This window comes from Aspergillus ochraceoroseus (genome assembly GCF_002846915.1).
Source record: "Aspergillus ochraceoroseus IBT 24754 chromosome Unknown P175scaffold_2, whole genome shotgun sequence".
Taxonomy (NCBI): domain Eukaryota; kingdom Fungi; phylum Ascomycota; class Eurotiomycetes; order Eurotiales; family Aspergillaceae; genus Aspergillus; species Aspergillus ochraceoroseus.
In genome coordinates, this window is record NW_024468477.1 from 1627097 (window position 1) to 1643579 (window position 16483).

Below are 16483 nucleotides of genomic sequence, written 5' to 3' on the forward strand. Positions count from 1 at the left end.
AACAATGTAGGACAAGAACCGCCTGGTTGAATTCCAGTCCTTTTTTTTTTTTTTTTTGCCTGGGCTTGGAAGGAAATATAACCAGCGCGTGGAGAGTTGAGGTATCCGATGACGGGATCGGTGACGATAGAAGTACTCGTTGGAATCTTCCTCTCTATACTTCAGGCAACAGTAGCAACATACTAGAAGTGGCAACAGAGAGAGAAGGGGGGGAAAGTGGAAGAGCCATGGTACACGGTCGGAAAGAGTCGTGGGATTGCGATGCAGCAGCAGTCTGCAGAGGACGGGAAATGGGCGATCGACGGGGGGGATGAGTTTATAGTGGGTGGTACATGGTGGGTTTCAAGTGTCGAGGAAGCTTTACCAAAAGTCCTTCAGGTGTAGTTGGTGTCGCGTGCTTGGGAGAGCCCACGCGGTAGAAGATGGGGTTTTCATTGGTTGAACGCCACAAGCACGAGACCCGTTGCCTGGGGCCAACTCGTCCAGAGAATTGGGGCTCGTGCTCCAGTTCCCGGCTCTGAAAGGTTGTGTCGAGCGTTGTCCCTTGCTTGGAATATAGCCTTCTCAATGCCGCGGGGTATGTTACCGAGATGTCCGCTCAATGGGACCATGTTCACTCGGTGTAGACGTTGATTGGCAACTCTCAATTGATCCATGTGAATTTCTTGGACGGAGGATGGTGGACTACATACAAGTTGGTATTATTGCCCAATAAAACTTACGAATTGTCCCTGTCCTGACTGTCTTTTTTAGGGAATCACGAGAGCACGCAACCTCTGACCTTGCCCCTTATTGGACTGTCATGCTGACACGGGGATTTATCATTGGAGTTAACCGTCTGAGGCCTTATCGTGGTTAACCTGGTTTGGGGAAAGTCCCGCAGTGTCTCGTGTGAGAGTTTTCCTCCCTGGGCACAGAGTCTTCCTTCTTTTTCTGATGAATTGGGTTACCTTTCGTGGGCCGGATACCACAGAAATATGAGACACGAGAGGGACACCACAACCCCAAGTCATCCCTAGACTAACTCCATACCGGTGCTTCCATCAACTCCTATACGCCATTGAAAGGGCAATTCCCGTCACCACATATACCGGGATGCCCAGGACCCCTGCCCAGATGTCAGTCAGTCCAACCTAATTGTTTGAGGATAGCTGGCGTAACGAACGACACGGCATATCCAGTCTGACGATACCGAAGTCCATCATGAGCTATTAGCCGTGATTGTAATATTATCCTGGCCAGTCTGTAGCGAGGCCTTCTAGAATAAATATCCAGCGCCATGAGGCGTACCCCGCAATCTCAATTTATCGACATTCCTATTCCTACTCTAATTCAATAAGCAAGTTCTTTCAAGCTAAAGAAACGAACACTCACCTAGCATAAAGTGTCCAGAACCCCAATCAATACACAATAAATAACTAGCCCAGAAAAGCTTTTGTACGCCCTGGCAGACAGTAATTCCTGAACTATTATTATGTGCCATGGCGTCTTTACTCTATGACCAGTGTTTCCCCCCCCTTTCTAATCCCACTTGGCCACAAAGACGATGTTTAGAATACCTAGGTAATACTAATACTTGGGACCCCCAAATAGGATATCAGGAGTAAACAACACCAACGAGCAAATATTGGAGAACTTCAAGGATCGAAACAACATAAAAGATCACATTTCCGAATCCCTCTTTTCAAGTTCTCAATTCATCGGGATGTTTGCTTCTCGAGATCCCTAGATTGATATCCTCTGTTGCCTCCCGGTGGACTTCTTTTTCTTCTTCTTTTCTGAAGTCCAGTAAACAAGGCGATAGAGCCTGTCTTATGTCTGTACCTAAAGCCCTCCTCCGTACCTCAGTATCATGAGAAACACGAAACACTCGTCCTGATTCCGCAGTATAGCTGAGTTCCGCACTGACAATCACATAACCCAAGATCAGCTTTGCTGGGTAGGCTAGAGAACGCCGAATCCTATAAAGGAGCATGCGGCTTTCTTGAGTTGTCTATTTATTCCAAATGAGATGGATTGTTCATGCCAATGGCTTTCTTGGGATTGTTGTTAGGTGGAGATCAGTACAATAAGAAAGCGAAAAGAAAAGAAAACCCCTTTACTTAATCTTGCCCCGGGAGAAGTTCTCCTCTATATCATCAACGTGCGAGGATTGGGAGCTTTCGTGGTGAAAACTATACAGACTGGAAGGGGATAAATGTGTAATATGTCAGATATTAGCAATTATTTTGATGTCTGAGGGTGTATACTAGTATAACCCCGGATTTTACCCATGTAGTGCGGAGCAATTCCATTGTGGATACGCGATGAGATTTAAGCCTATACAGGACTAGTTTGGGATGCTTTTTGATCAACATCTTTCGCGATAAAATCCCAAATACCTGAACAAATGAATAATAGACTTTTAGATCATTAATTCCAAGATCGCTGCTGCCATGGACCATAGCAACCGGTCATCCTTTCGGCCGTCGTTGCGTTGAGATTCAAAGTCACGCTAACCTGGGGAGAAAAGAGTCATACCATTGAAGATTAGTATCCTTGTCTGAGGCGCTTCTCCACTCGATCTCATTCTTCTTCAAGGGGCATCAGAGTGCTCTGTGAGCTAATATAGGACCCCTAGTAGCGAGGCCTATGTGACAAGTTTGGTTCTAGGGTTGCTGTGGCATTATAATGCTTATTTCTTCACTGGTAGTGGCTTCGTGGACGGATTGATAGTGGTTGGTTGGAGACCATCGGGCCGAGCGCGAAGTGTACCTAACTAATCTTTCCGGCTTTCGTCTGACGACACGGGTGGGAGAGTCTTTAAGAGAATGCATTCTCTGGGCCTTAATGCGATTCTTCAGGTCCCCACCATTTTGCCTCTTCTGAGTGCAAAATTAAATTTTGTCAAGTGCAATCGGCACTCGCTAGTCATGTGGTCGACTACCTCCACAGCGATATCCGCTTCATTCGCAATAAATCCCTGAGACTGCTTGTGGAGTGAGTCGAGCTGCGAGGGTGTAAATAGAAATGAAGAGTAATGATTGGTCCCCACATCTTCCCCAGACTCTGGATTAGTTCCCCAGCGGTTCGATCTGGGGAAATCACCCAATTTTCTTTCCGCGCGATATTCTTTCGATCCTGGTCAAGAGAAGCCTGCCCCAAAAATTGAGCTTGGATTTGAGATCATGCGAGTGTGCGTGCGCCCGCCGTGGAGTCATGCTCCCTATGAGCCTAAGCTAAAATAGCTTCTTTTACCCTGGCTGGGGTTTCCCCGTGACTCCTCCGTCGGCATCTAAACCCACGATGAATCCTCCTCCAATTCTCTCTCTGTCTCTCCATTGCCATTCGCAACTTTCCAAACTTAGAATCCTTATTGCTGGTCATTTTTCCCCCGGATGTTTTCCCCGCCGAAGAATTCAATTGGTGGACTCTGCAATATTCACACCGGTTCTCCCCATCGCTGATTCGTGGAAATACGAGCGGGACGCAATGATTTCGGCGGAGAATTTCCTCGAATGTGAACCCCGGATTTCCCCAGGGACCGGACCAGACCCCCCTGGCGAACTTCATTTCCAGCTCGGATTTGGACAGTCTTCGGATAGCCCACCACTTAGAAACTGCAGAGGCCCTGATCTGGCTTGATCCAGGCTTACAGGGAGGATACTAGTCCCACCGGGAGAGTTTCCCCATGGGACTCGAATCGACTTGTTATTGTCCTCTGGGGATGCACTTGACTATACTGGGGAGGCGCCAGACAATTAATATAATAATGGCTGAATCCTCCTCGCTGGGTTTCGTCCTATTTATACCTGCAAGGGATCGCAAAAATATTAAAAGTCCAGTTGCTGTGTGCACCCTTTGACCTCCCTGGCTGGCCTGGGTAATAGTCAAGCAAGCAGCCACACTTTTTCTGATCATCCGCTGTAATAACAAGCATCAATCCCAATGGCAATTAAGTTCCCTGGCTCGAAGAGGGCCTTCAACTGGTAAGTGACAGAAGGCTTCACTTGAAAAGGGCCGAGGCTGATTGAGTATCTTTTAGGTACATTTCTCTCGTGGCGGCAGCATGCATGGTGCTTTATGGTTATGATGCTTCCGTATATAATTCCGTTCAAGGCTCAAAAAATTGGGTCGCCCACTTTAATCATCCAGATAATAACATGATCGGAGCTGTCAATACCGCCTACACAGTCGGCGCCATTTTCGGTGGTTTCTTTCTAGGTGGTCCTACTGCCGACTTCTTGGGCCGGAAAGTTGGTATGGGCATTGGTTGTGCCTTTGTCATTGTCGCCACATTCATGCAGGCTTGGGCACCGCGTCATAATATCGCTTGCTTCCTCGCTGGACGATGCATCATTGGTATTGGCCAGGGTATTGCGTTGAGTAAGTGATCCAGTTGCGTTTGTTGTCTTGTTTGACACACGCTGATAAGCTCCTCCTTCAACAGCCTCCGGTCCGATCTACATTGGCGAACTGGCGCCCCCTGAGATCCGTGGAAAGATCATGACTTTCTGGCAAATGTTTTACTCAGTTGGATCCTTCATCTGCTTCTGGGTGAATTATGCCTGCACCAAACATACGAAAAAGCTGGGCGAGTGGGACTGGAAGATGGTCGTGATCTTCCAGCTCCTTGTTCCAGTCCTCATCCTCATCTTGCTGCCAACTATTCCTGGCAGCCCTCGATGGTGAGAAGCCTTGACACCAAAAGGAAACCCCTACCCGGCTAACACGTAAATAGGTATATCCAGCGCGGCAACAACATCGACCAGGCTCGTGCAGCACTTCAGAAAGTCCGTGAGACCGAGGAGGAGGTCGAAGACGAGCTGTTGAGGATTCGGGAAGCCATTGAATATGAGAAGGAAGCGATCTCTGGAAACTATTCGGCGCTCTGGAAGGACAAATCCCTCCGCAAGCGTATGGCTCTTGCCCTCGTCATCAACGCTGGTCAGCAAATCACTGGACAAGGTAGCTTGAACTCGTACTCGACCAAGATTTACCAGAAGGTGTTCACCCAGGCCTCCCAAATTGCTCTTATCAATGCCCTCAACGCCACTTTCGGCATTCTATTCACGCTTAACGCTGTGTGGATCATCGACCGATTTGGACGCAAATTCCTTCTTATTGTCGGTGCCATCGGCATGGGACTCTGCATGATCATCGTCGCCGCAGTCGAGACCGAAACACCATCATCACCTGGAGGCGCGAAGACACAGCCTGTTGGTATATCCATTGTGTTCTTACTCTTCCTATTCATATTCTTCTGTGAGTCTCCGCCTATATACTATTCTATAAGGATCTCTCCATCACGGCCCGCGCTAATTTCCATCACAGACAAACCTTCCTGGGGCGCGACGGTGTGGATCTGGACGTCGGAGATTTTCTCCATGAACGTTCGAGCCCAGGCCGTCGGCATGGCTTCGCAGACCCAGAACGTCGCCAACACCATCTTCCAGCAGTTCTTCCCTACCTTCCTCGACAACTGTGGGTTCTACGCATTCTACATGTTCGCCGGCATCAACTTCCTCCTCGCCGTGTTTGTGTACTTCTTCATTCCCGAAACCAAGCAGGTTCCCCTGGAAGAAATCGATGCTCTGTTCGGCGGCGCCAACCACGTCACCCATGGAGAGGATCTCATTACCTCTGAGAAGCAGCAGGTGACTCACAAGGAGTAAGCGGCTGGAGCTGACCCGGCGGATTTATGCATGGCCGCGCCTTAGCAGCGCTACGAAGATAAGAGATAGTTAATGTGTGTGTGTATGTATGTTTGGTCAGTGGTCTTATATAACTATGGACGGGCGATGCCAGTTATGATTATTAACCTAAAGCTATTTGCATAATATGTTTCATCCTGGCTCTTTTCAAGATAAAATGTAATGTGTCGGTCTGTTACGTTAAACCCTTTTAAAGCCGTAGTAGATCAGTCAGTCACCACCACACCCCCCCAACTCAGAACATCTATTGTTGCAGTCTCCTTTTTGTATCTGGATGCTAGTATGGGTTGTCCCTGCTGGCCCTGATGATGATGACTGGGAAGGGTTTATATTCTCATGTTCCATCATTCGACCTTAAGAGCTACTCATGGATATCCTCGAGTAATTGTCCTTGATGTTGCTATATTGGCTGTGATGACAAGTAGATGGAATTGAGTAGGGAAACTTTTCTTTTTTATTCACGGCTCTTTCCCTAGAGCACTAAATACCAAAGTAGCAGAAATAAAGAAATGAGACGGGGGTATCGAGCGAATTGCGCCAAATATATTCCTCCAAAGGAAGAACCAAAAAAAAAAAAAAAAAAAAAAAAAAATTAAAATAACGTGCAAAATAAACAGCGAAGTTGGGGGCATGTCGATGTACTATCAATGGGGTAAACCGATGTACATCCCGGGACCGAGGGATGAGACTTGGTTATAAACCAAACAGGTAGTGCGGTTTGAATACTTAAATGCTGAAAGGGAAAATATCTGTAGCTCTGGGGTCAATTACCATCTGCTGGGATCAGGCTGCCTGTGATAAAAGTTAGTCAGGACACCACTAGTATAATACTTGAGTTGCGTCAGTACACGGCCTACCGTTAACTCCCTGGCGGTTCTCAAATTAATATGAAAGTCGCGCCATAACTTCTTGATTTCCCCCCTCTTCACCATCTTCTCAACAGCCTTTATGGCATGTTTTGTCCTCTTTTTCTGGCTGAGGTGGCTTCGTTCAACGGTTTTCGCATCCGACATATAGCCCGTGACACGTAGGTGTTCGATGACCCATTCATTGAGATGAAAGCGCCAATGAGTTAGCGTATGCGCCATTTGCGCGTTTTTCATACAGTGTCTGGTAAAAGAAAAGGTCAGAGGGGAACAGATTAGAAGAAAACACCACACTTAGGAAATAAAGAACAAACCTTCCTAGATAGAATCGAGTATCGTCATCTGGGAGGCTATAACCATCACGGTCTTTCTCTCGGCAGTTTGCTTCATCAACTGAGTCGTCATCATCACTGTCCGCATCTGATAGTGGCTCGAGAGTCTCCAGAGAGTATGCTTTTCCGGAGAGTTTGACGTCGGACGATGCAGGATGGCCAGACCGATTGCACGCATCGCAGGGATGGCAGGCTTCAGTTGGGTACGACGTAATTTCAATCTGGGGCCGTGCTAGAAGAGCCCTGCGAAAATCGGCGTTCCAAACTGACGAGACTAGTTGCGACCCGGTCCTTCCTCTAACTTCAGCTTCCAGTTTGCCAAAAGCAACCTGGTACATGGGATGGGAACGAGGAAATGCTGGATTGAGTTGGTTGTACACCATCCACTCCACTGCGTCCTTGAAGTAGTCTTTCAACTGCTTGTATGAGTGTCGAGAAAACTCGATAGGCATATCTTCAAGGCCATTGGGGACACCAAGCTTATCGTCTTCATCTTCTATAACAAAATCTTCTTCATATTTATCCAGGTCTTCGTTCTTGCCTATCGAAGATTCGACATCACTGCTCCCGCTTTCACCCGCCCATCCCCGAAACTGGGGCTGTTTGATCGAACGCTCTTCGCCGTCGCCCTCACTTTGCGGTTCTGACAGCCTTGATTCAGGAGATTGCTGATCGTCCCCGTTATCATCATCCCTTTTGCCGACCCTTCGGCGACGCAAGGCTTCGAGGTGCTGTTGCCTCTGGACCCTGGCGGAATTTGCGATATTCCCTCTAGTTCGCGACTCCCTTACGACTTTGGCCAAATGTCAGATAGAGGTTAAAATAAAAATAATAATCCAGGCTGATGCATACCTGAGTCCTGTAGTGCTTCGAGGTCCTCCTCCAAGTCAATTCTATCCTGGGTCTGGTCGCGGAGTGGCGTGCGCGGGGCATTAGAAAGAACTTCTTCGGCTGAAACCAAGTCCGAAGAACCATCATCAAGTACAATAGGTTGCTGAGCTGCACCTCGCCTCAACTTGCGACGAGGCCGAGAAACTGTTTCTTCCGCATCACTCTCCTCCGACGCATGGGACTTTTCAGATTCAAGACTGTCGGTAGACCTCTTCCGTTTCAGATTTTTGGCCCTCGTGCTTTTGCGCGCACTACGTAAGACCTCTATGTCGCTTTCGCTGTCTGAATCGGCGGGTGGGGGGAGAGGAGAAGGAGGGGTAGAGCGAGGTGATGGCGAGCCTGCTCATTTGATCAAAAACGTCAGAAAATGAGACTAAGCGATATTAGATAAGATGAGAGAACCTTTTCGTTTCCTTCGAGAACGTTTTTGAGAAGACTTTTCCGGCCCAGGGCGCGAGCTTTCCTCTGGTACAGGATCGATTTTCACAAGCGGCGTAGGAGCATTCTTGCCTGCAGCTGAACGGCCGCGTCGTAGAGTCGACATCGAAGGATGGGAGTATCGAAGTCTCGCATGGCGGTTACCGTCATCATCGTGATCTTCTGGGGGGAAAGCTGCTGGTACGAAAGAAAGCCGCGTCTGCTTCGCTTTTCCTTGGGATTTACCGTAGGTGCGGGGCATCGGTAGCGGGGTATTTAGGGATCAATAGGTATTAATTCTCCTGTGATCTTGGAACGAGCACGGATATCCAGGCCGAATCGACTTTGAAACCTTCAACCTATAGATGATGGAGGAAATGAGCCACAACGAATTGCTTTCTTGAAGCTTAAGCACGAACCGCGTCGGGATAGTTCTGTCGGAATTATGATGTTCCTGTAGGTAATTTTCGGCCCAGAGATTAATTAATGAACCTATCTTTGGATCAGGAATAATACAACTTGGGGGATAGTAATTAATTATATCGAGGTTAAAGTATATCCATAAATATAGGGAAGCATCATAATACAAGAGTTGCCGGGTGATGGACTTTCTGAAATAGTTAGAGGAAGATGAAATTTCTAATCCTGCTCCTCGAAAACAGCAACTAATCTTTAACTAGCTTAAATTTACAAAGATAATCTATTAGAATAAATTATATTTAGAGATAAGTATAGAGTTACTTTTGAATGAATATATAAAAATCATCTGTAATAGATTAGCACTAGAATTTCAGGTACCTAATAGACAAGATACCTTCAGGCTTGTGAACAGTATTTTACATCATGTCATGCTTCAGAATCCATGTGCATGACAGAATCAAACACTATCTTCAGATTTTTTTTGTCCTATACACTCAATTACAAACAAGAGCCTAAAGTCATTCACGTTCCATTATCTAGAAACATAGGTCGATAAGACAGACAAGAATAAACACAGGTACCACATGAGAGATAAAAAAAAATGAAAATAGACAAAAAGTTTGGTTATACAAATACACGAGTTTCCCAAAGTCAAAAGGCGCTTTAGGAAACAATGCAGAGGGAAGAAGAGGTATATGAACCAAAGACTCCGAAAGTAGCAGGTAGGCAGAAGGAACCAGAAACCGCGTCCAACCCAATGCTTGAGATTTGTTGCGCCAATCCAGCCGGTGGTAGAGAGAGGAACTGGATATTGTTTGTCCATCGCAGTAAACAAGATATCCGCTTGTCCACATCTTTCATTCCCAACACAGGATTTTTTTTTCCATTGTACAACCACTAATCAAGGGCAAGTTCATATTTTTTTTTTTTTATTCGTGGATTTTCGCGTGGAAAAGGGAAGGGGTTTTCAAGTCCGTATTGTATGCAGTACCTCCGTTCTCACGTCAGTGAACCCACTGCCCCAGGCAGAGCGGATAACTTTGCGTCAAAACCGGAGGTTGTGGCAACAACAGGTGTTGGACATCAACTGTAATTATTGGCAATTGATAGGCTATGGATGGCTCCTTTATCGCTTGTCCGTACCCGCTGCGGTCTTCATCTTCGGGAGAGATAGTGAATTTACAGGGAAGGCTGAGCCTCCTTCTGCTCCGCCGAGGGAAGGCCAGGGGCGAGCATCTATAAGAAACGAGCACAGTCAGTGTCTGTGCGTATCTGATCGTAATCCAACCATTGTCATGGAAAATCATGCTGTTTTTAGGTTCTTGGCAAGGCTGACGCGACAGAGAAAAGAGTTTTCACGACTCGTCCGAACCGTCGGAAACCACCAAAAACACAAGGAAAACAACATAATAAAATCGAAATTTGGAGATTTCAGTCTCCAAATTTCGGGGAAGTGAAAGAAGCGATTGGTTTACGTACCTCATTGGCACCCTTGATCATGCCCTGCTCGCGCTCCATCTGGATGTATTGCTCCTCTTCAGCGTAGGCAAGAGCCCATGGAACACCAAGGAGGAAAGCACTGGTGCTGATAATCCACAGCGCCTTGCCGCTGAAGGAAATGCTAGACTTTGTGAAAGAGGTGACGTAGGAAACAGAGTTGGTGATTTGACGGCGGGCGGAAGGAGGAATCACATCTTTCAAAGCGACCAAACGTTCGTACAGAGTCTCACTGTCGAGTTCAAGATCGGACTCGGTAGAGATTTCGGATTCTGTAATCAATCAGAGTCAGATAAATATTAGTTCTGAGTCTGTGAAGGCAAAAGAGTGACCAACTGACCGGTATCGGTGTAGTCGTCCTCGTCATCCGAGGCCAGAAGGACGTTGTTCTTGCTAGCCTGGGGCTTCTCCTGGGCGAAGTGCTCGTCCTCGACTTCGGTGAGCTTGACCATTGTGACGGTAGGAAATTAATATATAATTCGAAGGGTCCTAATAAGGAATGGGGGTTGAAAGGTAGAGCGCGAGATTGATGAGATGATGAAGCGGAAAGGGTTGACGAGGACTGAATTGATGGAAGATCAGATCGCCCGTTCCAACTTTTTTTCCCGACCAAAAAAATTACGGCGAACCTAAAAGCGGCAAAGAGCTCCTAGCCTCGGAAGTACAACGACATCCACGAAATATGATATTTCCTAACTCTACTGGTACAAGCCTTATACTTTAAAGGTCCTTCTCGCATAGCAAATGGCTTGATATATTATACAGGGTGCGTAAACAGCTATCTAAATACACAGACCGAAGAACTTGGAGATATGCCTCCCTCTATACAAGATATCGACAGGTTCCGTTTCTCTCAAGGGGCTTATCCGGATTACCTCCTGCCCAACTTCCATCTAGCAATGCGCTCCTGGATTTCACCCCAGGGGAAAGGACGAAGCTTGTGTCCCTCCAGCTCACCTTCTTGCAACACCACAGTAGGCTTACCGGTACCTTGTCCCTTGTTCTGGACAAGCCCACCGAAGACCTTCCGTGCAACGCGTCGCAAGTCTTCTACTGTTAGAGATTCGATATGCTTGCACATTTCCTTCACTCCAATTTTACGGCCATGGACCTGGACCTGACGCCCGAGATCCTCCAGTTCAACCATACGGGACTCCAAGTTCATCAAAAGAGATGACCGCAGTTGGTTCTTGGCACGGTTGACCTCCTGTGGCTGCAGTGCCGTATATCCAGTGTCGAGTGTCAGGGCTTGGAGCTCCCGACACATAACTTCCAGCATCTCTGTTGTTCGAGTGGGGCTACACGACGCGGAGATGCCAAAAACACCACTGTCAGTATAGCTATGGTTGAAAGCGATGCAGCTCTCAACCCACCCATGCTGGTTGAGGACATTGGTGTAAAGTCGAGAATACATCCCCTTTCCTGGGCCACCTGCAGAGAAGGATCCGCCACCTCCGAGAAGTGTTTGAAGAGTCGCAAGGGCGTAAATGTCAGGGTCAGAAATAGGAAGAGCCTCGAAGGCAAGGTGAATGTAGCTCAGCCGGGGGAGCATAGGGTTCGCTGGTGGAGGAATGGGAGGAAGAGAGAGGAATCCACCAGTGTAGTGAGAAGGTCGAGTCAAATCCAGAGTCGACGAGTCCAGACGAGTAGCGGAGCCATTGTGTGGCCCGAGGTTCTTCAAAAAGGGGAGTTTCGAGAAAAGCCCAGATTCTGGGGACGCAGCGGATGATGTAGTTGATGTTGAGGTAAACTGAGGGGTGGTCGGCAGTTCCCCACTGCTAGCCTTCATATCACCGAAGAGCTGCTCCGTGAGTTTCACTGCCGCATCGTGCGGCACGCCCGCGAAAGCAACCACCATCCTATCGGGGTTGAAGAATGTCTCTCGGTATTTCTCTACAACCGCCTTGTTAATCTCGCCTAACCTCTCGCGCGGGCAGAGCAAGGGATTTCCGAGTGTATTGTCCTTATAGGCCGCCATATGTACCAACTCCGGTAAAATAAGCTCTGGTTTGGCCCAAATCTCGTTTACCTCGTACTCAGCAGTGGCCAGCTGCTGAAGTACCTCTTCTTCAGTAATAAGCGGATCACGGATAGTTTCGGCAAGCAATCCGAGGGTCGTCGGAACGGCCGAGTTGAAGCTGGCGGACTGGTACATGAGAGATTCACGGGACGAAGCACATTGAATGTTTCCTCCTAGGCTCTCGAGGGTCTCGATCATCTCATCACTAGTACGTGTTTTTGTGGACTTGAAAGCCAGGCGATCCATGATATGGCTGACACCTCGCAAGCTTGCATCCTCATAGCGAGATCCAGCGTCGACATAGACTCCGACACCAGCGAAGGGGCCGGGAAGGGACTCAGTTGCGACGCGGATACCATTCGGCAGTGTAGTGATCTGGTCTAGCTCTACAGGATCCTGTAATCAGAGAACAGAAAGTTAAATGTTAGCTTAAGACCTCGATCCGGTTAATTATAGAAGAGGCTGCATTGGTTGGCTGTTACCTTGGATCCGGCGTCATTGGCAGTGCTGAAGCCTCTGGATACCACACGAGGCACGGGGGCAAATGGTCTAGAGGACTCAACAGCCCGTAGTACTGAGCGACGCATTCTGGAATATAATCGTGCCCTTAACAAGGTCAAAAGATCCTCAATGAAATGGCTCTGTCTCTCCCTGTTTGCATGAAAAAGGTGCTTCTCGGAGAAGATCTCGCCGGCCGGAGGATTTCGATGCGCATCAAAAATCGGCTTATATAAGCAGGCACCTCCGGTCAAGGACTCCAGACAGGCAGAAACGAGACACTCAAGTTGTATTATCAAGTGAGTGAAAAAAAAAAGGTTCGTGCATTATTTATTCTAACACGATTGTAATTATACATGGATTAAACAACGTGCAAATTAGGGATGTTCAGCAGCCCACAAACGATACCAATCCAGACACGAGGCATTGGCGACACTGGCACCGATTTTGATATTAAGGCCGCATAGGATCTGTTTTACGGCATTCTCAACTTTTTTACCATTGGAGGTCACCGGAATTTCTGGACAGGCATCGACAATACCGGGAACATGGCGAGGGCTGAGTTCTTTGCGAATCATGGCCTGGATGCGCGCAGCAAGGCCGGGGGGCATGGTTGTCCGAGACTCGCCCCGGGCAGCAAGTTTCACAAAGAGAACAACGGTTTCATCTGTATCAATCCCCTCTCTCCTGCGTCCAATGCATAGAGAATCCTCAACTTCGTCTGAAAAATGGGTTAAAAGAATGTTATAGATTTCTGCACTGCCAAACCTCACTCCCGCCGGCTTCAGAACGCCATCACTCCGCCCTAGCATGACCACTCCACCAGTTCGAGGTTCTACTCGCACGAAGTCTCCATGATGCCAAATGGACGGCCCAAAAACGTCGAAATAACTTTTGCGGTATTTCTCTGCCCCGACCGGTCCAGGAGGCCAGAACATAACAGGTTGTGCGGGGAAAGGCCGGGTGCAGACAAGATCACCTGGTTCTCCGGTGTTACTGATATCATTTCCAGCATAGTCATAGACAGATACAGCCATTGCCAAGCAGCGGCACTGAATTTCGCCCTTGTAGACAGGGAGAATAGGGCAAGAGCCGCAAAACAAGGAAAGAATATCAGTACCACCTGTGATTGAGCCTAGCATAATATCCGAATGAATCGAGGAATACACGTAGTCAAACGTAGAGGGAGCAAGAGGAGATCCTGTGCTAAAGATGGCCTTCAGCGTTTGTAGGCTAACGGGACGATGGGGATGTTCCCTAGGGTTTAGGCCAGCCTGTTCCAACATTGAGAGATATTTGGCTGAAGTACCAAAGTGTGTGATTTGTAGTTCATCGATTAGGCGTGGCATAGCCATTTCTCCGTTGCCCCCTTCCAGATCCAAAGGCCGGAAGGGCGATCCGTCGTACAGCACAATAGTAGCGCCGCTGGCAAGCCCGGAGACTAGCCAGTGCCACATCATCCAAGTAGTTGTCGTAAAATAGAACAAGCGGTCACCTGGACGAATATCACAGTGAAGTACATGTTCTTTTTTATGTTGTAGCAAAGTTCCCAGGGAGCCGTGCACAATAGGCTTGGGAGCACCCGTCGTACCTGAAGAGTAAAGAATGTAAACAGGATGCCCAGGCGCTAGGCTTGCAAAGTTAAGAGGGGCTGGTGGGTTGCTCGCTGTGGAAAGAAATTCGTCGTACTTATATGCTTTCCCTCCAAGGAGAGAAATCTCTCCAAGGTTGAACTCGTGAGACTTGATTGTTTGGAATATGACAAGCCGTTCTAGCTTTGGCAGTTCAGGGACGATCTGACTTATTTTGGTGTTTGTGCCATGCACCTTGCCATTATAAAGGGAGGCGTTATCAGCAAATAGAATCTTAGGCTCAATCTGCTTGAGGCGTTCAAGAACACCATGCACTCCTGTATCAGGAGATATGCCAGTCCAAAAGGCACCAATGGAGGTGGTGGCCAGCATTGCAACAATGGTGTTCGCATGGTTCCCCAAGAAACCCGCAACCCTGTCACCTTCCTGCAGGCCCGCTTCTTTCAGAGAATTGGCGCATTGTCGAACACGATCCCGCAATTCCTTCCACGAGATATATTCTCGTTCCTGTTCTGTGACGCCAATCACCGCTACAGCGTTTTCATCGGGCGAGCAGGCGGGATAGAGAAGATTCTCAGCAAAATTTAACCTCGCACCCGCAAAGAATTGAGGTCGAGGAAATAAGAGATTATCAGAGCCTAAAACCTGTAGTAAAGTTAGGATTTTCGATTTAATTGCGAATAAAATAGGGAGTGTTTGGAGTTCTTTCCCCCACATCCAGGAAAGGAATTCGGGGTTCTCACCTGGTTGTATGGCTTATGCGCATTGATTTCCGTATACTGCCATATCTCCTCCCAGAATTTGGCGGGTTCTGCTATACTCCATTCCCAGAGACTGCCGTAGTCATTGAAGATAATTCCATGTTTTTCGGACGTTTTTTTCATGAAATCGTGTATTTGCGTGGACTCCGGGGAAGAGTGCCTCCATAGCTCTTGGGGACTCGACAAAGACCCGTTTACAGCCATTGCTCACTGAAATTTACTTGTATAGCCCTGCGAGTATGATGTTCGACTGAAGCTACACGCGGAAAACCTGGAATGCAGCAGTTGCGGCGAGGAATGGAAATATCTGGGGTGATATACCGCCATGCTCATACATACTGGGTCCTCTCCATACTGACCATTCCATTTCTGTTGGGTTGACTAATCTGATTCTGCCCACCTTCCCCAGCAACTTAAAAAAAAGCCCGCCGGACTCCGAAAACAGTTGTTCGAATTCAATGCACCGATTTACTTTGACATGGGGGGGGTGACTAACTTTTGACATATAGTTAACTATGCAATATCTATTTGTTACTTGATCAATCTCGTCTGCCTTCCTGTTGGGACACACACACCTCCATAATCAAGCGCTTGAATTGGCTCTACCCTTACCGCGGCAGAGGGGACTTTGAGCGGCCCGCCATGGCCCGCAGCCCGCCGTTTAGCTCCTCGAGTTTGAGTCACCGAGGGGACTGTGTTGAGCATCGGAACTATGAAGTGGCTCTGAATTCCCTTAATTCAGCAACCTATCATGATAAGACGACGTGATTGACCCTTTGAGCGATTAATTGAAGCGCTATCAACCCAAAGACTCGGTGATATTATACGGGTTGGTCAGACAGGCACTAGCCTCACTAGTTAGAGCCTCTCGATATTACGAATACGATAATATGTGGTTTCTGGGAAGTAATTAATTCTCGCAAGATATTATCCCGCCATTGACCTGTTTCCTGTCATTTTTGCCAATTGAATAACTAAGATGTAGCCGTCGCTTCCCATGTTCGAACTGAACAAGTCGAGAGGTATCCCATGCCAATTATATGCGTCTCTGTCAACTGCAGCCCACATGGAAGAGATATAGTCCTCAAAAAAGACCAACAAGTCACTTCTCCCGTTATAAGCGTAGCCCCAGATAGTTTCCCAGTACGACCACCCAGTCCAATAAGAGAGCAACATACACTGTGGATAGCCAATGGCTGGAACAATAGTGCAATATGCAATCATTTCCCGTATGTTGGATACGGGAGATAGCTCTTCTGTAGCTAATATGGAAGCTTGCAGACCGCAATTGTACCAGACGAAATTGTTTTCAAACCCCTATCTATTCGACATATCCAGAGTGTCATATCATTCTTGAACGACAGCTTGGAGGAAAGGGCTTGGAGGAAAGGGCTCACGAAATGTTTCTAGATTCCTCTTTATCATGAGCCAAAATGTACTGGTAGAGAAATATATCAACACACCAAGCTATTTGGTTCAATGCATCGAGTGATGAC

The 16483-nt window shown here is 47.7% G+C and overlaps 7 protein-coding genes across 7 annotated transcripts; 1 reads left to right on the forward strand and 6 right to left on the reverse strand.

Annotated features, from left to right (window-relative positions):
- Positions 1 to 360: 360 nt before the first annotated feature.
- Positions 361 to 1202, reverse strand: P175DRAFT_0529745 (uncharacterized protein; the record flags this gene model as incomplete). Its single annotated transcript, XM_040899719.1, has 3 exons — positions 361 to 517; positions 1057 to 1108; positions 1166 to 1202. The coding sequence occupies 3 exons, from the start codon at positions 1200 to 1202 to the stop codon at positions 361 to 363; spliced, it is 246 nt and encodes an 81-aa protein (XP_040754061.1).
- Positions 1203 to 3927: 2725 nt separating this feature from the next.
- Positions 3928 to 5654, forward strand: P175DRAFT_0529747 (putative MFS sugar transporter; the record flags this gene model as incomplete). The annotated part of the gene is made up of 5 exons (XM_040899720.1): positions 3928 to 3968; positions 4025 to 4365; positions 4430 to 4667; positions 4721 to 5244; positions 5314 to 5654. The coding sequence occupies 5 exons, from the start codon at positions 3928 to 3930 to the stop codon at positions 5652 to 5654; spliced, it is 1485 nt and encodes a 494-aa protein (XP_040754062.1).
- Positions 5655 to 6258: 604 nt separating this feature from the next.
- P175DRAFT_0555337 (uncharacterized protein) lies at positions 6259 to 8581 on the reverse strand. Its single transcript, XM_040900626.1, has 5 exons — positions 8185 to 8581; positions 7744 to 8121; positions 6874 to 7684; positions 6551 to 6803; positions 6259 to 6485 (listed from the first exon to the last, which is right to left on the reverse strand). Exons 1-5 carry the CDS (start codon positions 8459 to 8461, stop codon positions 6477 to 6479), a joined length of 1728 nt encoding a protein of 575 aa, XP_040754063.1. The 5' UTR covers positions 8462 to 8581; the 3' UTR covers positions 6259 to 6476.
- A 532-nt stretch (positions 8582 to 9113) lies between these two features.
- On the reverse strand, positions 9114 to 9693 carry P175DRAFT_0141237 (uncharacterized protein). Its single transcript, XM_040892417.1, has one exon. The coding sequence runs from the start codon at positions 9471 to 9473 to the stop codon at positions 9156 to 9158; it is 318 nt and encodes a 105-aa protein (XP_040754064.1). The 5' UTR covers positions 9474 to 9693; the 3' UTR covers positions 9114 to 9155.
- A 105-nt stretch (positions 9694 to 9798) lies between these two features.
- On the reverse strand, positions 9799 to 10568 carry P175DRAFT_0432423 (mitochondrial import receptor subunit TOM22; the record flags this gene model as incomplete). Its single annotated transcript, XM_040893540.1, has 3 exons — positions 9799 to 9855; positions 10099 to 10388; positions 10457 to 10568. The coding sequence occupies 3 exons, from the start codon at positions 10566 to 10568 to the stop codon at positions 9799 to 9801; spliced, it is 459 nt and encodes a 152-aa protein (XP_040754065.1).
- A 260-nt stretch (positions 10569 to 10828) lies between these two features.
- On the reverse strand, positions 10829 to 12804 carry P175DRAFT_0555339 (mitochondrial-processing protease subunit alpha). The gene is made up of 2 exons (XM_040900627.1): positions 12619 to 12804; positions 10829 to 12532 (listed from the first exon to the last, which is right to left on the reverse strand). The coding sequence occupies exons 1-2, from the start codon at positions 12721 to 12723 to the stop codon at positions 10988 to 10990; spliced, it is 1650 nt and encodes a 549-aa protein (XP_040754066.1). The 5' UTR covers positions 12724 to 12804; the 3' UTR covers positions 10829 to 10987.
- Positions 12805 to 13011: 207 nt separating this feature from the next.
- P175DRAFT_0507487 (acetoacetate--CoA ligase family protein) lies at positions 13012 to 15191 on the reverse strand (the record flags this gene model as incomplete). The annotated part of the gene is made up of 2 exons (XM_040898275.1): positions 13012 to 14871; positions 14970 to 15191. The coding sequence occupies 2 exons, from the start codon at positions 15189 to 15191 to the stop codon at positions 13012 to 13014; spliced, it is 2082 nt and encodes a 693-aa protein (XP_040754067.1).
- Positions 15192 to 16483: the final 1292 nt, after the last annotated feature.